This window comes from Pteronotus mesoamericanus, unplaced genomic scaffold (assembly GCF_021234165.1).
Source record: "Pteronotus mesoamericanus isolate MK-2021 breed Mesoamerican mustached bat unplaced genomic scaffold, CSHL_Meso_final contig_164, whole genome shotgun sequence".
In the NCBI taxonomy this organism is placed as follows: Eukaryota; Metazoa; Chordata; class Mammalia; order Chiroptera; family Mormoopidae; genus Pteronotus; species Pteronotus mesoamericanus.
The window spans coordinates 12,695,862-12,719,233 of record NW_026555065.1 but is presented as its reverse complement, the minus strand read 5'-3'; the positions used below and the strand labels follow the sequence as shown (position 1 = coordinate 12,719,233).

Genomic DNA, 23,372 nt, shown 5'->3' with positions numbered 1-23,372 from the left:
TTTTTGTGTACCAAACCACCCTTGAGGAAGTGGTATAATATTAAAAAAAAAAAAGAGCTTAGGCCCTAAAGTCAGACGATCTAAAGAATAATAACAAGTGAAAGTACATGCCAAAGGATACACAAAGCATTCTTTCTTAGAAACGATGATGACGATGTAAATCTAGTTTTAAATATTGATGTAAATCTAATTTTATTGACATGAAAAAATGTTGAGTGAAAGGAGTGAGCTATAGAACATAGAGTATTTACCCAAACTGTATTCATGCACATGGATAAATAGATAAATTTAGAGTGTTATCTTGAAGCATATTCAGTCACAGTTTAACAGCATATCTGTGAACAACGGAATTTCTAGTAATCTTTATTTCTTATTTGAACTTTTCTATATCATTTGAATTTTTCAATGAAGATTTATATTTTTAATCATTGTTCAATTACAGTTGTCCCAATTTTCCCCCCATTACTGTCCCCTACCCTATCCACCCTCCCACTTCCCATTCTCAATCTCAATCCTCTCGGCTTTGTCTTTTTCCATGGGTCCTTTATACATGTTCTTTGACTTGACCCTTCCCTTTCTTTCTCCCATTATCCCCTCTCCCCACTCTGGCTTGTTCCTTATTTCCATGTCTTGGTTTGTCTTGTTGATTAGGTTCCATGTATAGGTGACATCATATTGTATTTGTCTTTCACTGTCTGGCTTATTTCACTTAGTATGATACTCTCCATTTCCATTCATGCTGTCACAAAGGGTAGAAGTCCCTTCTTTTTGCTGCATAGTATTCCATTGTGTAAATGTATCACAGTTTTTTGATCCACTCTCAATGAAGATTTTTGATGAAAATTACAAAATAAACAAGAGAAATCATTCTTACTAAAATATATACAAATACATAGAAGAAAAAGATCATACAGAGATAACCACTATAGTCTCTTGGATTTTTTCATTCACTCTTTTTTCTTTATATACATAGGTGGCTATTTCATCCTTTAATAAGAACTGCAATTCCCATTTAATTAGACTTCTGATCTAAGTCTGGCCTGAGAGGGAGAGAGGCTTTAACCTAGGAACTACTTGTGTCCTATAAATAGATTTATTTCTGTAATGAAAAATAATGATTCATGATCAAATGTGTGTCTTGTAAGCTTTACCTCCATGCTGTTACAAAAGAATGAACCAATACCTCCATGTTTTTGCATATTTATTATTGGAGCCTATCAGTTTTGCTGTATGTGTTTTGCCTTCCTGTCAAAATATGACTAAGTATACAACTCTTCAGTCCTCAGCAAATTTTTCTCTCATGACTCTGTATATGTTGTTTCATTATCCCATAGTTTCTAGTGAATAGAAAAGTCACAAGCTAGCCTATTGTATGTGTTTGTTTTTCGGTTAAGAACCCTGTAAGAATCTTTATTTTATTCCTTCAAACATTTTGGCAAATGTGTCTATTCATTAGTATATAGAGGTATCTTTACTAGTGGAGAATTCTTTAACAACATACTTGCTTTCCTCTCTTTCTCCCCTACTGCAAGACAATTTTTTAAATTACACATTTTATTATTTACTCTTCTCCATTTGTTTGACTTTTTCTCTTATGTTGGGTCTCTGGGTCTAGTAGAAGTCTCTCTGATTTCCATGTCAGTCATTTATTCTCTAATTTTCTGCTCTGAGGATTTTCCCTGCATTCAGAAAAAAATTTAAGTTATTCTTCAAATTACTGGTTTGTTTTCCTAAGTTTTCTATTTTGTTCTTTACTGTTTCTAATATTTTTAAATGAGGTATTGGTTTTTGAAAATGTAATAGATATACATCATTAAAATAATCAGTACAAAAATATTATATGTAAAGTTTTTCTCTGATACTTGACCAGTCTTCTTTCCCAAATATGATCACTGTTTCCAGTTTCTAGTGTAATTTCATAAATGTTCCAAACATACATGTCTGTAAGAACATTTTTTTTTACAAATATGTGTTTTCTTAAATAAACATTTTTTTAAAACAAATAGTAACATATCATCTCTACTCCAATGCACTTTCTTGTTTTATTTAACAATGTAACTTGGGGACTCACACTACATAAGCACATTTAGATCTACCTCATTCTTTGTTGTAATTTTTTTATTTTCAAAGGAATTAATGCGTAAAATATTTATTTCTGTGTCAATAAATAGATTATTTTTAGTATTTTGCTAAGATAAATAACTGAATATATATGTTTTGTTTACATGTGCACATATATTTTAAAGTGAAATTCTTAGAAGTAAAATTATCAAAATATTTGGTATTTAAAATTTTGACATGCATTGCCAATTTTTCCCTAAAATGAAAAATAGTATAGTCTCTATTTTTTGTCTGATAAATACCTCATTAAATTTTTATTTATTTAAACATGAATAAAAATGTGCATTTTCACATGTGTAAGGACCATTGTCTTTTTATTAAGAATTCCCAAAGAAATTATCAATTGTAGTATCGCAACTTATATTTAAGTCTTTTATCCATCTTAAGTTTATTTTTGTGTATTGTGTAAGTTGGTGGTTGAATTTCATAGAGCAAGGGACATAAAGGAAAGAATAAACAAATGGGACTTCATCAAATTAAGAAACTTCTGCATGGCTAAAGGAAACATCAGCAAAATGAAATGGGAGCCAACCGTATTGGAAAATATATTTGCCAATGATACCTCGGACCAGGGTTTGAATTCCAAAATATATAAAAAACTCACACGACTCCACTCCAGGAAGACAAACAATCCAATTAAAAAATGGGCAAAGGACCTAAACAGACACTTCTCCAAAGAGGACATACACAGGTCCCAGAGACACATGAAAGGATGCTCAGCATCAGTAGCCATCAGAAAAATGCAAATTAAAACCACAATGAGATACCACTTCACACAGGTCAGAATGGCCATCAGAAACAAATCAACAAACAAGTGCTAGAGAGGTTGCAGAGAAAAGAGAACCTGAGTACAGTGTTGGTGGGAATGCAGACTGCTGCAGCCACTGTGGAAAACAGTTTGGAATTTCCTCAAAAAACTAAAAATGGAACTGCATTTTGACCTAGCAATTCCACTGCTGTGATTAAACCCTAAGAATTCCAGAACACCAATTCAAAAGAATCTATGCACCCCAATGTTCATAGCACAATTTATAATAGCCAAGCACTGGAAGCAACCTAAGTGCCCACCAATAAATGAGTGGATCAAAAAACCATGGTGCATTTACACAATGGAATACTATGCAGCAGAAAGAAAGAAAGAGCTACTATCCTTCATGACAGCACAAACGGAACTGGAGAGCATTACGATAAATGAAATAAGCCAGAGGGTGAAAGACAAATACCATATGATCTCATCTATAAGTGGAACCCAATCAACAACAACAAAAAAAAAAGCAAGGGAAATATAACCAGCAATACTGAAAGAAAAAAGAAAATGAGAGTGATGAGATGGAAAGGTGGGGGGGGCGGGAGAAGGGGAAGGGTCGAGTCGGGGAACATATATGAAGGACCCATGGACAAAGCCAAAGTGGGGAAAGATTGAGGGTGGGAGGTGGGGGTGGGTGGGGCTGGGGAGAGTGGTGGCAGGAAAATGGAGACAAATGTATTTGCACAATAAAAAGAAAATTAAGAAAAAATCAATTAGGTATAAAAATATTAACAATAATAAACTTAAAAGTAATCAAATATTCAGGATTTGTTAATCACTTCCACCTAAAATATAAATTAAGTAAACCAATTTTTTCACCTTTCTTCATAGCTTATCAGTTATTTCCCATTTCCTTTTTAAGTGCTAAAAAGATGATAGCAACTCTGGAAGCTGAGGGGGAAAGTATAGCTTAGTTTATATCTTCTAAAAAGAGAAGTCCCTATCTTTTATTTTTGTATGTTGTAAATAATTGATGGAAATCAATTTTATCTAAAATAACTAAACTACTGGTTACATTTAAATAAGTAATGAGAAAATGTACGGGAAACTATAAGACGTGAAATCCATAAAGATCTGAGTATTTTTGGAAAAATATATAAGCATTAAAAGCTACAATCCATAAAAGGAACATACTTCTAAAAAATACATGAAACTGATTATTTGAGAGTGGTTTATGAGCTATGTGTACATGGAAGGAAATTATGTTTATATTTTATTGACAATTTTTAATAAAGATATTACTGACATAAACAGGACCCTTTATTTTAATGCAGAAAATTAGGCTTATCTTTTAAGACACAGCAGAGACTTTTTTCCCCATGAAGCTGTAAAACAGCAAACTTGTAGACCAAATCCAATGTTGAAGAGGTCCTCTACCAATCTGATTGAGGGCCCACTCTATTTTCAACCAGAGTGAGGAAAAATAAAGGAATAAACACGGCAAGAGTTTTTTACATTCTTTTATCCACCTATCTGTCCATCCCTCTAGCCATCTATGGTTCTAACCAGCCAAGGCAGTGTGAAAAATCAAAATTTTAAGAAGTTGTATCTGTTCTTAAAGAGCTTATCTAGGACAAGAAGAGATGAGAGGCATGGTTATGTAATGTTAGGAACCAAGATTAGAGCCCAAATCTCATCACTTCTACCACAGTCATCACTATTACCACTCAAGTCCAACCTGTCCCATCCATCCATTGCTTGTTCTTCTGCAGTAGCTTCTTCTATGCACCTCCTGCTTCCACTTTTGCATCCCTATAACGTCATCTTTGGACAGCAACCAAAGTGATGTTTTACAATGCAGGTTAAAGACTATACTTTCAGGGATCATTTCTATAGTTCGTTACAATGCAGATCAGACCAAAATCTTCCAGGGATATATCCTGACTCCTTAGGGGCATTGGTCCTTATCATAGACTACAAGAGCCTATCACCTGGCCTCGGCTTCTCTCTGAAATCAGTTCTCACCACTCTCACTCACTGACTCGGCTTTAGCCTCATTGGCCTCCTTGCATCTCTTTGAACTTATTAAGTACACTATGTTGTTTGAGGGCCACTTCATGTGCTCTATTTTCTACCTGAAATGCTCTTCCAGGAGTTGTCTGCGTGGTTGGCTCCCTGACTTCACTCAGTTCTGTTCCCTGTCACCTCATGAGAGATCTTTCTTGAATGCCCTACTGAAAAAACGCGTTCTCAGCTCATCTACTCCCTTACTCTGCATTATTTTTTTCCTACTTTCCACTTTAACACTTACCACTACCTCACATTACATTAAATGGTTTTAATTGCCTGCCTCTTCTCACTATGAAAAAATTCCAAGATGACAGGAACACTGTTTTCTTCTTCACTGTACTCTCAACTATGGAGAATAGCACCTGCTTCATAGTAGATAGTCAATAGATATGTTGCCTAAATGAATGAAATTCACATTTCAGTCATTTGTTCTAAAACACAAAAATACTCTGTAGTGCATCTATTGCTAGGACTCTAGGTAAAAATACAATGTAAGTAAAGTGTGTCTTTGTTGCTTTTTTTATACGCTTGCTTGGTGACTTGTCAGTTAATGAAAATAGCTTCTTTGGATACCTATATTTTACCATTATGTTCCAGACTATTTTCCATCTCTGTATTTTTGAACACTCTTTCCCATTTCATCCTTTTCTTTTTTTTTTAACCTTATAACTATCCATCTCTAATTTCCTAGAACCAGATTATTTGGGCCTGCCTTCATCCTGCTTCCTGATTTTCCAAGGTCTATGGCTCAGACAAGTCATGTAGCATTCTTCCAAATCATACCATAAAATGGTATATTCTTTCTTCTGGGTGTTACGGGATAGTAGCTCCAGTTTTTTGCTTGTCTTCAAAATACTTCTCAGGTGTAGGAGTTTGTGTCATAGATGAATATTATAGGAGAATTTTCATGTTGTACTGTTTAATTTTGGCAAAGAAAAGTTTGAAGCCGTAAAACATAATTGAATTGTACAGCTCATTTGTGAATGAATGTTTTTATCCAGAAATAAAAGTTGTTTAAGTTGTGGGTGATACAGAAAGGGTTTCAAATGGTTTTGGTTCCAATGGAAAAAAACGGTCTTACTCTAAACCCACCAGTCTAGGTTTGTGGGTTACAGATCTACCCCAGAATTCTAAGCAGATATATCAGAGAGCATGTCTGTGAAGTATGCCTGACCCTGTATCTCCTGGTTTAATGAACTCAGGGAGCCTGGATTCATTCTCGGATTCTGCTGAGAGACTGCTTGTAATTATGAGTAGGACTGCCAGCTACTCCTCTCAAGGGTAAAACTGCCCTGGCATCAGTTTCAGTGGGCATTGAGTAAGGCAATATTTTATTAATTTGCTTGGCTTTTTTTCTCTAGTGTTTTGCTAGGACTCAGTTACCAGAAATGTGCCATAAAAAAAGCTTCAATATTGCCTTTCTTACCCTACAAAGATTTATGATATTCGTTCCTTCATAGTCATTAATTCTTAAGAAAGTAGTGTCCAATAGTGTACTATTGTGGATAGATTTTTTTTTCTGTTTGCTGACTTTCTTTCTGTAAGTTTAACATTGGTTCAAATTCCTTTTTGCTAACATGTTATGTATAGTCATTTATTTTTTAAGTTTTTATTTTATTTCTCCAAGCTTTAAACCTTGTTAATGCCATAGCTTGCTTTGGTTGCCAGAATTTTAGATTTCTCACTATAAAGATGTGCTGATATTATAGAGTTGCTCTAAAATAGAAAATCATAACCTTTATTCTCTTTTTTCTTTACTTCTAGTTACATGACTTAGCATCCTCAGTGTATTAGAAAGAGTCCATGATCCTCATCTATATACTGTTAATATGAATTTATGGATATCTTTGATAGATGTTTATATGTGTATATTATATATAAAAGTCTGATACATTTATTTTTAAAACCAAAAGTTCCGGGTGATAAGGTTTTATGTTTGCAGGCATAAATCTCACAAATCATCAATGCATTTGGCCCCTAATGCTGGCTTTTTGTTTGATATTCCTTTCAGAACTTCCAGTGCCTCTTAGAGATGGAGCAGGCTATCAAGCACTCAGACAGATGTTAGAGATAGTCCTACAAAATCGTGTGCTACCAACTATAGGACAACACAGAGTAGTTATGCAATAAAATGAGGCCACATATTAGGGACTAGAAAATGACACTGTGATGATTTATGGCAGGCAATTTGGGGTTTTTTTCATGATTATGTTGGATTTTTTCCAGTGATGCAAAATTGGTTGAACAAAAAAAAATTAATTAATGTGATACACCAAATTAAGAGAATAAAAAATAAAAATCTGAGTACCTAATAGATGCATTAAAAGCATATAACAAAATTCAACATTTTTTCACAATAAAATCTCTCAACAAACTTTGTATAGAAGAAATGTACCTAAACATAATAAAAGTCATATATAACAAACCCAAAGCTAGTATCTTACTTAATGTTGAAAGCTGAAAGATTTTCCTCTAAGATCAGGAACAAGGTAAGAGTGCTCACTCTCAGCACTTCTATTAGAAGTTCTAGTCAGAGCAATTAGGCAAGGGGGAAAAAAAACATTATTTCTACATGGTATTAGAATTTATGTAAGGAATTATCTTAGCTGCCCTTCTAAACAACTTGGAGACATGAGCAGTGCTTAAGACAGACCCTTGTACAATTTTAATGAAGCATTTTATTCTGATAGTAAAATATTCATATTTCTCATTTAAATTCAGATTAAATTTTGTACAAAATTATCATACTTCTGTTTGGAAAACTAATTAAATGTTTTATTTTGTAAAAGTAATGAGCTAGTTAAATCTTTGTTGCCCGAATTAAAAATGTAGGAGGATTAATAACTAAATAAACTTCAAGAGTCATTCACATCCTATAAGATAAATGCAATTTGTCAATGTAGCCTAGCCCTAAGCAGAAGATAATTTAGGTAGAATTAAAGATAGAGTATACTATAATTTCCTACATCAGTATTTGGTAGGCAGTATCTAGGATATAACTGTAGTTTATTTGAATGATCTCCTTATATAATTATACATTATGGGAGGAATGTGTGATGACATGAGAAAAATAGACATATGGATTTGGAACAGTAACAGCTCACTTTTTATAGAATCATTTAAGTGATAATAATAACTACTCAGGGTATAGCTGAGAGCCCAGAAGTATGAAACAAAGCTGATAGGAAGATAAAAAGTGATATTAGTCTATCCATGACACCTACCTATTTTACTCATGATTGTTCTTCTCCCAGAGCCTGTATAGTATTCTCTTAACATGAACTTAAATTTGGTTAACTGATTTTCTCTGTGAAGATGGATTGATTCATAGTGCGGTCTGCCAGGGGTACTTACGCTAATATAGTACCACAAAGCAAGGCAACAACCTTGCTTTCTGTGTATATATGGAAATATGGGTGCATGGATATATGAAAATTAAAGTAGTTTGGAGGTTAATTAATAAATTAATAAGTGGGTCTCAATATTTGAAAATGCTTTTGTGATGTAATAAAATATAACCCTATGGAGCCTAACTCCATACAATTTAGCACAGTACCATTTTGTTTATTTCTTCCTTGTACAAGTAAAGTAGGCACAGGAATCCCCACCTATTCACTAGGAATATATGTTCCAAGACCCTCAGTGGATGCCTGAAACCACAAATAATACCAAGCCCTACACATGCTATGTTTTTTCTTAAGCATACGTACATTTTCACTTAAATAAAGCACTTTACAGCTTATCTTTAGCATGTTTGAATTACCAACATCACCACTCTGGCACTTTGGGGACATTATTAAGTAAATAATGGTTATTTAAACTCTAACACTGTGATACCACTGATAGTGATACGATAGCAGAGATGAGTACCAAGTGCTAGAGTGTATATAGTGTGAATATGCTGGACAACGGGGCTGATTCATGTTCTGGGTGGGACAGAGCAGGACAGAGTGAGACATCAAGCTATATGGAACTGCATCCAACTTAAAATGTATGAATTGCTTATTTCTAGAATTTCCCATTTTATATTTTCAGACTATGGGTAACTGAAATCATGGAGAGTGAAACTGCAGATGCAGGGGGGTTACTGTATTTCTGACTAGTCAATGCTCCTCTGAGATGTGGCTCAGGAACCCAGGCTTCTACCTTCCAGTTCTGTGAGCCCCTTGTTCCTTGAAATCCTCAGCGGATCATCTGCAGGTGGCCAGTAAATGAGGGAAGACAGGGAGAATTTTACAAGAAGTGTTTTAGGGCAAAACAGGGAGCGGCATACATTACTCTGGTTCAAAATCCAGTCATAGAATATGCCTGTTGCTAGGAAGGTTGGCAAATGTAGTCCAATTGTGACCCTGGGAGAAAAAGGACGTTATTTGGTCATTAGTTTAACCTGCCACAAATACTGAGGTTCATGGTGATTACAAATTACTCCTGAAAAATGTTTATAGTTAGTATTTGCTACTTAAGAAAAAGCATTACAGGAGCATAGCCTTTTCATGTTTGTCTTCATTTTCCCTAATATCGAATCTGTATCACCAATTAAATAAACTGAAAAACTCTTGCTGTATCAGCTAAAGTGCATATTGCATGTAAAGATGTCAATTACTCTTTTGTTGAACTGGCAGAATATGAAAACAGATGATATTAGTCTACTATTTCTGTCTGCATTGAGCAGTAAATATCAGTCGATAATGCATGAGAGATATGTGATTTGAAGGGTAGAAAGTAATTGCTATGGGTGTGAAAGCAATTCCATAAGGAGAAAATTATTAGTAATTCCTCCAAGTATTTTTTTCCCCAGCAAAGGGACTGGTAAAACCATGACAGCTTGAGTTATCACAGTCATTGTCAACCTTTTTATCTCATGGCACACATAAACTAATTACTAAAATTCTGCAGCACACTAAAAAATGTTATTTTTTCTTGCCGAGCTGACAAAAAAATAGGTATAATTATAATTCATTTACAATGGACAGTTATTGTTGTGCTGGCTGTTGTCATTTTTTTTATTTGACAGTCTAAGGGAAAAGAGGTCGGTGTCTCTGACTAAACAGTCAGGTATTGCAGGCCTTAAAAATTCTTGCAGCACACCGGTTGAAAATTGCTGAGTTATCAAATCAGGTGTATTCTTTGGAACTAGAATGGATGGTCTCTAGATAAGAGCAAGACCAGATTTCATCTTTTAAAAATATAATTAATATCCTTCCTATGTCCTTTCACATACCAATCCGTAGTGGAGAGGCTTGGAGTTTGGGAGGAAAGAGGGTGTGGACTGGCTAACGTGTGGCTACAAAACATTAGGAATATACAAGTGTTTTCTTTCCTGGAACTGTGGAAATGTAGAGAGCTTGCAGAGTCCTGGAGAATGGGTTTGGGGAGCTCTGTAAGTTCTGAGCAGAGTGCCCCAATAAGGAGAAAGGAAAGGCATCTGCAATATGGACAAGTGAAGTGTAAATGGGTTAAGCTAATAAACTTAAGGTCTTGCCTGAAAAACTGCTAAAAGTTGGCTTTTCCCTGCTTTCCAAAATGTAGAGGTGACTTCATTGTAAGGGGCAGAAATTGGTGGACGTTTTGTTTTATGGCACAGCATCGGTTTAAGTTTTTCTCATACCCACTATTAAAACATAGTTGCAGAATACATATATATTAAGAATATGAAGAATATATATATATATGCAGAATACAAAGAGATACATACATATTAAGTAGTATTCCTTATAAATTATGCCTTGTTTTATGTAACATGTGTCCTCTTATTTAAATTCTACTTTGTTCACTAAGCCACTAATAGCAAATCATTTCTATATTGAAGTGTTTACTAAAGGCACAAAGTTGGGCTAAATCCATCTCTTTCAAGGGACCACACCCTCCTGTACATATCAAATTATGGCACATGCCATAATGGTACATATTATCCTTCCTCCTGAAGCTCTGTGCACATGGGTCCTTCATTTATATATCCCCATTATCTCACATACGACCTGGCACAAGATACATGCTCAATAGACAGTTTTTGTATTCAGTGAAACTGGGTTACCCTTTCCTTCAGGATTCAGCTAATGTGCAAACTCGTTTGGAAGAGATAATACAGCAAGTCGGGCTCCCCTCCAACATTTGCAAAGGCAAAAGCATAAGCAGAGGCCCAGTGCCATAGACCTAACTATATGTGATTTTTAATCAAGCTAATAAAGTGTTATATAAAATGTGTTCTATGTTCTATCTCAACAAATAAATTTACTTTCATATCAATGTGATTTTTTTCAGAAAAAAATATATTTTCACCTTTATTTCAGCAAAATTACTTACTATCCTGATATAATAAAACATTTCAAATATTTTGTGTTCTACCTACAGTGTGACAAATAATGCAACTTTTTCCAACTCACATGATGTCTATTCTATCTCTTCTGTTTTAAAAAATTTAAGAACACCTTGTCATTGAACTTTTTTCTATTTTAAATTTTTGGTGAGGTCCACTTATTTTTTCCTATCCAATCCCAGCTCACACACATTCTTAACATTTAAAGGATTAAAAAAGTTACTGTATTTAAAATGGACATGGTTTGAATATGTTTTATTTTAAAATGTAATTAAACTATAAATACAAAAATTAAATCTTAAATTACTTTCTTGTGCTTTAAGATATAGTTCATAAATAGTTTTCAGAAAGCTATTGCCTTCTAATATATTAAGAAATAGTTATTAAAATGAGGACAAAATGCAAGTAATATTTTATATAAATGTATATGTAAATTTTTTGAATAAAGTTAAAATGTAATCAGTTAAATGCCATTAATTTGAATTTCAAAATAAAACTATTGACAGTTCTAGCACCTATTAGCCATCTAGTTGGCAAAGAATCAATGTCAGGCTTCGTTATATATGGAACTAATCATATACATACAAACTTTGAGAGTAATGTGAATCATTTAATATTTAAAATATTTCCCTGGTATCATGTGCACCTGTTTTGCATGCTCATTGATTCATGAGTACCTTCAAATGAATGAATTAGAGCCCAAAAAATGGGTGTTGTAAATACTTGAAAATAATACATTGTTATGCAATAATCTATAGCATGTATGCTATTCAGAGAAAGAATCTGATGAGTCAGTTTGCCTTTTTCTTACTTAAATGCTTCCATGGTTCAAATTCCTTCCCATACTCCAGCAGTATCTGCTTTTGTTATTAGCAATAGCAATCTGCAAACCTTGGTCTCATTTGGTCAGAGTCACCAGTTTTTTCTAGGATAGCAAACAAATACAGTTAGAAGTGCTTCCCCTGGGTTTGGAGGTGTTAATCAGAAGAGCAGGTGGTGTTAGTCACAAGACCAGATGTTTCAAGTTCTGACTTGCTGTATGCCAGCACCAGGTGTGGGATCCTTAGTAACAAAGGATCCCAGAAGCTATTTAATTTTTGAGTCTGTATTTGTGATAAGTAGTGAACCTTCTTACTGTGTAGTTTCTAGAGCAAAGGTCTTCCCTTGTCTAGGTTTCAGGGTTGTATTGCTTTAAATTCTTACCTGTGAATTTATCAGACAAATGTTTCTTCTTAAGGTGTGGAAGGAAGGACGCTGGGCACCAGAAGGGGAAAGGGTTGGGGAGAGCCAACACTGAAAGGGGGGAGGTGGAAATGAATCTGGAGGGAGTTGAAGCAAAACATGGCCCAGTTCATAATTGTGTATGGGAGTTTGTTCTAGATGTACTAGTTTATTACTCTCTTTCATGCATGTATTTTTTTCTCTTTCTCTCCTAGTTCTACAAGTTGTTTTGAATTAATTTGAAAATATTCTATATGGCGTTGTGTTTCGTCTTGTGGTTATCATTTGAATTTAAGTCTCTCTGTAGTTAGGTTTTGAGAAGTAAGGATGTCCACAATTTGTTTATAACAATCTAATTCATCTGTTCATTTAGTATTTTTAAACTGGTATATAAAGTATAGGATGTTTCTGCTAGAAATCAAAGTTCTTAGCTACCAGAGCTTCTCAGAGGGCACTTTCAACCTGAATAGAGTTAGGCATATTTTGGGTTTGGTTGTGTCTATACTTGTAACCACAGTTGTCCAAGGTATTAATATTGGGGTTGGGGAGAGAAGGAAGCAGAGATAAATATGTTCAGTAATATGATGTCTCTATCCCCAATACTGTATTTACAGATCAAAATAACAGTTTTAAGTTATACCTTTTGAGCAAGAGAGAAAAAAAGGCACATATTAGGAAATTCTGCTAAAAAAGTATCAAAAAAAGCCACAGGGTATGAAATAATTTTAGCTGAACTTAAAAGGTGAAGAAGAAATAATATGGCTTAGAAGTTAGATATATTTCCTTTCCTTTTCAACTATCTTAATGTTTTAAGTGTTAAATATTCATGTCAAAATGTGATCTACTCACATATCCAGTATTAATCGGGGATTATGTCTCCTAGTTTAAGTCATGTTTTATTCATGCTTGGAGTTTTTATTCTTTCTGACACTTTCATCAGGCCAAAAGTAGTCAAAATATGAGAGCTTGCAGATAAATAAAAAAAAGTGTCAGAATTTTCACCTTTTTCAAGATGGCACATTAGACATTCAAGGTATTTCTCATTACTGGTTGACCTAGTCCACATAGGACTTATGATTTTTATATTTTGTTAAATTTCAGGTCTGTCTTTAGCAAATCACTTCATCTTTATAGCAAATTCACTACTTTCTTCCTTTTGAATACTACTAATAAAAGTAGATTGGAACACAGCAGCATTGTTGGCAAACCAAATTTTATTAAATGTTTGATTTTATCTTTTATAGAACATGAAAAGCAGCGGTTATGCAAGAGCACTGATTATATGAATTTGCATTTCAAAGTGAAATGGTTTTATAATGAGTATGTGAGAGAACTTCCTGCCTTCAAGGATGCCGTTCCTGAATACTCCTTGTAAGTGGTGATTTTCAAACCCAAGTTTGTTCTAAATTATAAGTCCCATAAAATTACACTTGAATTATGCAGCCCTAAAATTGCTTCATGTAGTATTCATCTGGATGCAGACATGTCTATTATAAAATTAACATTAAATGATTTGCATGTCTTTGGGAACCATATTTAATTGTATTGTGTTGTATTTTTCAGTTATGTCTTACTTGAATATTCAACTCAAAAAGAAAGATATATAATATAGGATGTGGATCAAAAGATGAGATTAGTTTCCATGAAAGTGCTTGAATTCAGATTTTCTTGGTAAAAATCATGGTGCTTATACACAGTGGGGCAAAAGAAGATTAACAGTTGTTTGTACAGAAAGTAATACAATAATTAATAAATAATAATACAAAAATGTGTTTTGCATACTTACAACTATAAACCTACTATTGTCCCACCCTCTATATTGAGCTATACAGTCAGATTTTTTTTCTTCTTTAAACTGAAAAATGTCTTAAAAACCATACTTCTAAAATTGAAGTCATTATTAACCAGGTAACATTTTTATAAACATATCTCTGTCAAATACATTACACAGACTTGTAATACTCTGCACCAATATTTATCAGAATTCTATTTTATTCTGTTAAGAGGTGGGGGGAGTTTCCATATGCCAGGCACTGTGCAAAGGGAAATAAGTTTATTTGTTGAGATAGAACATGGAACATATTTTATATAACACTTTATTAGCTTGATAAAAAGTCATAATAAATAGTTTATATATGCCTTTTACATATATATGCCTTTACATATATATGTGTGTGTGTGTGTGTATATATATATATGCCTTTTACATATATATGTATGTGGTACATATGGTATGTGGGCCTCTGCTTGTGCTTTTGCCTTTGCAAATGTTAGAGGTGAGCCCGACTTAATGCATTACCTCTTCCAAGAATGTTTGTGCAATACATTAACTGAATCATTTAGGGAAGGGTAACCCAATTCCATCAAATGCCAGGTCATGTATGAGGTACTGGGGGTATAAAAATGAAGGACCCATGTGCATAGGGCTTCAGGAGGAAGGATAATATCTAACATTATGGCATGTGGCATGTGCCATAATTTGATATGTATGGGGGGATGTGGTCCCTTGAAGGAGATGAATTTAGCCCAGCTTTGGGCTTTCAATGAACAATTCAATACAGAAGTGATTTGCTGTTAGTGGTTTAGTGCAAGGCATATGTGAAACAAATTATAGAAGTTTAATATACAAAAAAATTGGACCCCCAAAAAGAGAAAAATAATACCAGAGCAATGTTTTAAAAGATATTAGGTATGAATTTTGTAAAACTGATAGAAAACATGAAGAATGTTTTTTTAAGTACCAGGATAAAAAAGCTATCAACTTAAAATTCTACAAGTATTAAAAATATCCTTTGAAAATAAAGCAAAATAAAGAATTGACCTGAGAAGCTGAAAGAATCCATTTCTAGCTGACCCTCAACAAAAATATATACTGTCAACCATGCTTCTGAATGAAAGAAAATAACACAAGGTAAAATTACAGTAATACAGTAAAAAATAAAAAGCATTTATTTTGTAGAATAAAATATACAGAGAAAGAGATAGAGAATGAAGGTAAAAAAAGGGGCATATATTTAACAAAGCAAGCAAAAGGTCTCTAAAGAAGCTGACTTGGAAAAAGTGAATAAAAAGAGACTTGGGGTATTAAATTACTCCTATTTTAGAACAGAGCAGTGTTCACTGTTAATTATGTGCATATCGCATCTGTTATAGTCTGTAACATTAATTTTTTAGGTGGTTTGAACCTTTTGTCATGCAGTGGCTAGATGAAAATGAAGATGTATCGATGGAATTTCTTCATGGAGCACTGGAAAGAGACAAAAAGGATGGAGTGAGTTTAAATTAAGATTGTTTATTGTCAAGATTTATTCACACTGCACATCTTTAAGTTAATGGGAATTATTAGGTTCATTGTTATTTATTAAGGTTAATTTAATCCTCTAATGATCAAAAATAATTTTAAAACACAACTTTTAAGGGCTGATAGGTACCCTACAGAATTGCTTAAATAAAAAATAAATTTAAAAAAATAGGTCACCCTTTTGCCCCAAGATTCTTTACTTATTGAATTAGTCAGAACTACAAGTTTAGCAGACTTGTACAAAACTCCCTTGTGGTCCTGTAACCTTTCTAGGATATCAAGATTAGGAGCAAACACACTCCCAGTGCCTCTGAAGCAACTCAAAAGTTTTGAGCCACAATCTGCTGGCTAAATCATCCTAATACCTATAAGGAAAGTGAAACGAACAAACAAAACCAGTTCCCCAACTCAGCAATGGAGAAACCATTAATAGAAGCCTGCCCCCATGACAAAGTTCCACTACATCAACCAGGAAATGAGATAAATTTTTTTTACATGAGTAGGCATTTTATTACTGGAAAATGAAGGTACAGGACATGAAAGTCCATGATATAGGTGATTCAGTTGTTTACGTGAAATAATGAAGACTGTTTCCATAGTTCTGCTAATGTGTTTAATGGGATGGTTTCACCTTCTCCCTTCAGTTCCAGCAGACATCTGATCATGCCCTCTTCTCTTGTTCCGTGGTTGATGTCTTTGCTCAGCTTAATCAGAGCTTTGAGATTATTAAGAAACTGGAATGCCCTAACCCTGAAGCATTATCTCACTTAATGAGAAGATTTGCAAAGGTGGGTTAAATGGAATGAATCTTTTCTTTGCTGGGACTGTGCCATGTTATCATTTGCCTGCCTAAAGCCTGAATAATGCTGCTGTTTTATAGTGTGTCTTCTCTGACAACACTACCCTAATTTAATTTCTAACACTAGCACTAAGAGATTCAGTTGTTTCAGGTTTGTCATCTTTCTTGCTTCACTTTCTGTTTTTTAAATATGGATTTATCATCTTAAAAAAATCTATGTATTATTCACATTAACGACTCAGTCATTTTTAATTGAAGACGCTACCACAGGTAGCCAAATTATTTCTGTTTCAAATGTAGTCTTTGTAGCTGAAAATAAGCCTTGGCATTCTGTATTTGAGGTAGGGATGGAATTTATTTATAAAAAATTGTGAATTTATTCTTACATATTTAAATTTCAGTAGCCTTCTAAGTACTCTACATTTGATGCAACACACCAACGGAGACATTTTTTCCATTGCTCAAAACAGTTTTTGCACTCATCGATTTTGATGCCTTTTAGTGTTTCTGTCACTTTTTGTTTCACCTCTTCCATAGCAGCAAAATGCTTCCCTCTGAGGACTTTTTTCATCTGGGAAAACAAAAAGAAAAGTTGCTCATGGCAAGATCAGGTGAATAAGGAGGGTGGGGCATGGAGGTCATGCTGTTTTGGCCGAAAGCTGCTGAACACACACAGTGCAATGTGAGCAGATGCGCTCATAAAATTACCCATCATGAAATGGGCCCATGCATTGAGTCTTCAAAAAAAATTCACTGAAGCTGACTGCAGCCCCTCACAACAATACCAGCTTGTACACTGATACAGATGGGTTCTAAGAATCTCACCTAGCTTGGGAAGCCTGTACTACAAAGGGCCCACCCTCCAGAAGATAATTCTGTTTTTTGGGGGGTCTCCCTTTATATATATATATATATAAAATTAAGACCACATGACAAACTAATTGGAAGATCACATGAAGATAGATGCAATTTGATCTCAAGTATAATAAGATTTACAGTAAGTTGAGGGGAAAGAAAAATAATAAGAGCTGAAATAGAGGTTTCATGGGAAAATAAGGTTCATACAGCTTACAAAGATGAAGTTATAAAAGTATTCCAAGCCAAGGGAATAGCAGGACTGAAGGAAGAGGTAAAGTTGATCTTGACTTATAAAGAGCAAAAACATCTCTTCTGGGAGAAGCAGTGAAAAATCTTGGGGAAGTGAAGATGGGTTCAGACCTTGAAGAGCTTTGCTTTCTGGGTTGAGACATTTAGAATTTTAAACAATTTAAGAAACACTGAACATTTGGAGAATTTTAAGCAGGGTGATGACATGACAAATAGAATAATATAGGGGGATAACCCATAGTCCAGTCCTGTGTCTTACTGCCCTAAGGATAAATCTGGCTCCATGGATTGATGTTAGCAGAGGTCTTGACTGTTCATTCAAGTGCTTGCTTACTCATTGCCTCACTTCCACACTTTACTAGCCACTTTGAGAGATTAGCCATGAAGAAGCATAATCTCAGACCTCAGAAAATTTATAATGGTAGGGCCAAACCTGTAAACAACTACGGCAAAGTTGAATGCTATGATTAGGGTAACTCAGAGGTTGAAAAGGCCCAGAATATCTATATCTGTATATATATCTCAAGTATTGTTTTTTCTTAGTCTTCTCTAGGCTCACAGATAACAAACTTCTTACTGTGTCCTCACATGGTCTTTTCTCTGTGCACATGAATCCCTGGTGTTTCTACATCTGTCCTATTTTTCTCTTTCTAAGAAGATACTAGTCAGATTGGATTACAGCTCACACTAATGGCTTTATTTTAAAAGTCACCTCTTTAAAGGCTCTGTCTCCAAATACAGTCACATTCTGAGATACTGGTGGTTAGGGTTTCAACCTATGAATTTTGAAAGGACACAATTCATCCCATAAAAGATGTATATATTTAACGTGCTTTTAACTACAGACACAAATACAGGAGTATGTAACTTTGTTTGCATTATCACAAAAAGTCTAAATTTGAAGTCCTTTATGAATGGGAGATTTGAGCCTGCCCTTTCATTGACTCTGACTCTTAGAAATGTTTAAACCTGGTTCACTAATGGATGAATTAGGAAAGGTTTCTTTGTCAAAGACAGTATCTTTATCAACTTTGGTAAGACAATTTATGCTGAGGGAACAGGTCAACCAAGAAATTCTATGATTTAAAGCAAAGATTTACTTTCTGCTCATTCAACATCATATATGGGTTGGGTGACCCTGTAGAGGAGTCTTTATTAAAGATGAACAATGCCATATACTAGTTAAAGTGATAAGGACAGATTGTAATCAATAATATACTATTACAATAGAGAAGAGCCCAGAGTGAACTAATGACTCAATTTTGATCATACAGAGGTCACTGGGCATTTTAAAGGAAGAAATAGAAAGTAGGGCAAGTGGGGGCTGAGTAGAATCAAGGTAGTGAAAAACTGTGAAAAGACAAAACAAGAGAGGTGGTTCATGTGAAACTCATGTAAGTTTGCTCCCTAGTAGTTATTGAAGTCAGGTTCCTTCCTTCCCACAGAGCTGGGGAGACAGGAGCCTAGCTCCTTGTGTTGGCTGCAACAGTCAACTCTTTTTGGCAACCTTGTGGTTTTGCAGGCAGGCACATTAAGGGTACTAGTGTCACCTTGGAGTTGTGGCCTCTACTTATGTTAGTGTTTGTTCAAATCCTTAGGTCAAGGTTGAGGCATAATTGACAAGAGGGCATGTAGGAACCTGTCTAGAGTTTGGTCAAGGAAAGAACTTTTGTCACCTCCCCAACCCTTACTGTGTGGTGAGTCAGGGGTTCTAGCCTAAGAGGTCCCTGTGAAGACAGAGCAAAGGATTCATAGAGGGCATATGGAAATATAATTGGAAAGTTAGGTCCACATTTGTAAAGAGTCTTGAAGAACAGTCAAAGTAGCTAATGTAGCTCCAGCCCATCCTCCACCTTGTTTTAGCTCTGACATTTCTCCAGCTCTAAAGCTGAACATAGCTATGTTGAGACTACTCAGGATATAATTAAATGGACTAGAGGGAAGTAAAAAAGGGTGGAAGGTCATAAAGAGGGTTGTATTAGAATCACATTCAGGAAAACACATTCTCTAAAGCAAAAATAAAATAATTAGGCTCCACATGTCACTGAGGAAATGTGAGCTATAAATGGCACAAAAAATAATTTTAATTAAGTAATATATTTTTATTCCTTGGGAATTCAATAATACCCAATTATTATCAGTAGGAAAAAATGTAAGAATAATGAAGAACATTTTCTGGGAAAGTAGAAATTGGCAAATATCATTGAAAAATAACTTCTATTTTAATGGAATGATTTTTTTCTATCATAAAAATAAAAATGAGAATCTATAGCTAATCTAAATAGCTATGAGGTCTGTCCAGAAGGTATTCAGCTATATAATATGAAAAATAGAGACATTTATTAAAGATAAAAGGTACAAGAAACATTGTACATAGGACAATGACACCTCAGTCCCATTCAAAGTAGGCACCTTGGGACCTCACACAGCTCTCCCAGTCGCCACCAGCTGCCCAGTCATATTTTCCTGAATCTCACTGATGGTCTGAAATCTCTTCTCTTTCAAAGGTGATTTTAGTTTCAGGAAAAGCCAGAAGTCACAGGGCACCAAATCTGGTCTGTAGGGGGACTGAGTCACCTGGGTGATTTGATGTTTCACAAAAAAACTCTTCGTGAAACATAATACATGAGTCGGCATGTTGTCCTGATGAAGCTGCCAATCACCAGTTGCCCAGCTACATCTTTCCGAATCATCTGAATAGTTTCCAGGGAGGAATGTTCAAGGTTAACACAAAATTTGATGCAGATTCATTGCTCTACTCACTCAGTCATTTTGAATGCCATGGCCACACAGGACACATACTCACTCAATGGTGTCTACCACCTCCACTGACTAGTACAGTGAAGTCCTCATTGTTGACACATGCACATTCCAGTCCACTGTTTTGGCTGCCAGGTTACATCAATGTCATGCAAACAGTTCTCGTTATATTAACAATGGCTGGATTTTTTTCCGTCCACACCTTGTTGTATTTTTCAATAACTTCAGACTACTCCAGTTTATTTTAACAGATGTAAACATTGGTCTTGAAACCCTATCTTTCTCAGGATTTGGTTCCTTGTATCAAAATATACTGAAATTGTATTCTCTTTCTGAGATTTATACTGATCTAAACTATCCCTTATAGAGAAGACATATTAATGATATGTAACTTTAGACATTTTAGAAGATTTAGCATTCTAATCTGCAAATTAAAGGAATGATTTGGTCTTACTAAAGCATATGTAGGACTGAACAAAGTACCAAACAAATGCTTTAAATTTCATAGCAGGTATATCAGGAATTGTGATTGATGAGTTGTGAAATAACACATGGGAAGTTAATGTTCCTATGGCCATATTGCTGCTCTTGATAAGTGCAGGTAGTTTGATCTAAAAAAAGAGAGACAGAAATGAAGTAATAATATCTTCAGTACTACTTAAAAACAAATCAGCTATTAATTGACTCCTGGCTATAAGTCCAACTGTTTGCCAGGTGCTGGAGACACTTTGGTGAATGAGGCACATACATTCCTTATTTTCTGGGAACCTAATCCTAATTTCTTTAAATAGTAATGATAATTCATTGAACACCACTAAGTACAAATTGCTTTACCTATACTATCTCACTTATTCTTTACAACAACCCCATGGGATAGATACTATTATTTTCTCTAACTTTTCAAATGGCACAAAATGCTCAGAAAGTTTAAATAACTCAAACAAAGCACCCATCTAGAAATGGCACACATGGAATGCTTTTAACCTTTAAGCTATTCTACCTTTATATTCTGGTGTCATCCGAAATCAATTTGTAAGTTGAGGAGCAGAATCTCACCATTTATTTTTAGCCTTTGAGCCAAACCGATGTATCTATGGGGGCTTTATCTTTGTTGGATACATTAAAGTATACTGTTATAAAGCACTGAAGTAACATTTCTCATGTCACTTAACAGATAAAACAGTATTTTTGTCTTCTCTGTGTTGCTCCAGGACTGTAATGTTCCATGCCTAAAATGTGACTGCAAAAATGGATTTTGGACCAGGGCTTTTATCTTATTGATTATAAGAGTAAATCCTTACATAAACCTAGTGGGAGTGGTGACAGGCTATTTAGCCTATTCCTACTACTGTGGCATTAGCTTAGGAGACGTTGAGTAATTGATGGCCATCCAGTTCAATAGTACTAGAACCCCCATGTCAAATCAGAGTATATTGAAGGTTGGAGATATTTGAGTCATTTTATATAATCCTTTAAATACAGCAGAGACCCTCTCTTCACTATCTTCATTGCCACCATCTTACTAGAATTTCGTCTTATTTAATCTGGAGCTCTTTGAATGGCAGTTCCTTTGCTGCATCCAGAAAAGAATTGTCTCCACCTCGTGACTATCTCTTCATTTAAACTCTGTTTTATTATAGAACATGATACAAACAGCCCCTGCTAGGCTATCTGTTGCCTCTCTCTCTATGTTGTCACTACTTCTGAACCCCAACAGTCCCCCAAGGATGAAATACTGACCTAAGTTCACACACTCAGAAGTCCTACCTTTACTAAGTGCCCCTCTCTGAAGAGTTACTTCCACCCTGCAATGATTAGTTAGGGCAATGGTTCTTGTACGTCACCTTGCATCAGTATCACTGGGAGACGTTTTTAAAAATATATTGCTGAGACAATACTCCAGAACTTCTACTCTATAATTCTGCAATAAAATAAGAGAATTTGCATTTCCAACAAGTTGCAGGTAATGCTAAGGTCGCTGCTGGAGACATGTCTTAGGCAGACATGTCTTAAGTAACTAACTACCTACTAGTGTTAATTAAAGAACTAATGTCTTACTAATATTAAGTACTCACTGGTATTAACTAAAGAGCTAATGTAGCGATTTACTTTACTGAATAAATTAGAATGAATCTGAAGTCACTCCTAAAATCTAAGTGCACATTTTCACTCAGGTATACTTTGTATATCAGTAAAGAAATGAATGTGCACCCTCAGCTTTTATGGACACAGGATCCTACATGGCTGTGCACTCTTCCTTACTCGCAGCCCATCCTGACTTGCTAACCCCTGGCATTTGTAGGCCAGTGGGTGTGAGACCTTAGGTTCAGCTGTCTCCCAGCAGGAATCCAAGGAAGTAAGGTTTTCCTATGAAGTAAAGTCAAGCGTTAGACCCTGTGGCGATACCGTGATGATGATTAGAAATGGATGTTTGGATTCCCTGCCCAAACTTTATTTTGAACAACTGATAATGTCTGTGTTGCAGGAAGCTCCTAAAGTCAGGCTTTTGTTTGTTTTTCCTTTTGCAACTTAGTGAAATGATTCCTACAGTTTACACTGTCATTAGAATCTGTAAATTGAGAGCAGTGTTCATATGTATAAGTGAATTAGCACCCCTTAGGTAAGTCCTAAAATAATGTTCAGCATTATGTCTAACGTAAAATTTGAACAGCTGCATTTGAAAGATACTGAAGTCTGATCAGCCATCTGTTTTCATAGATTTATTGGTCTGCTGCTTGATAAGATTTTGTATTTTCCATGGCCAGTTTTCTGTTTAAGTTGGCACATATTATCATTTTTGTTTGTATTTCCAGAGTATTGATTTTCTTTCTGCATCTTATCCCTAATTTCAGATTTTCATCATAATCTTAAAAGTCTATAAAGAAAATTCATTGTCACAGTTGGTGAATTCATTTTGTAAATTAAACAT

General features: G+C 34.8%; 1 protein-coding gene across 2 annotated transcripts in view; it reads left to right on the top strand.

Annotated features, from left to right (window-relative positions):
* UNC13C (unc-13 homolog C) overlaps positions 1-23,372 on the top strand; it is a 502,857-nt gene that overhangs the window by 373,003 nt on the left and 106,482 nt on the right. For both annotated transcript variants that reach the window (XM_054565404.1, XM_054565405.1), the window contains 3 exons: positions 13,721-13,847; positions 15,651-15,747; positions 16,422-16,565. In XM_054565404.1, coding sequence (XP_054421379.1) covers positions 13,721-13,847; positions 15,651-15,747; positions 16,422-16,565 — 368 coding nt within the window. The remainder of the gene's footprint in view (positions 1-13,720; positions 13,848-15,650; positions 15,748-16,421; positions 16,566-23,372) is intronic.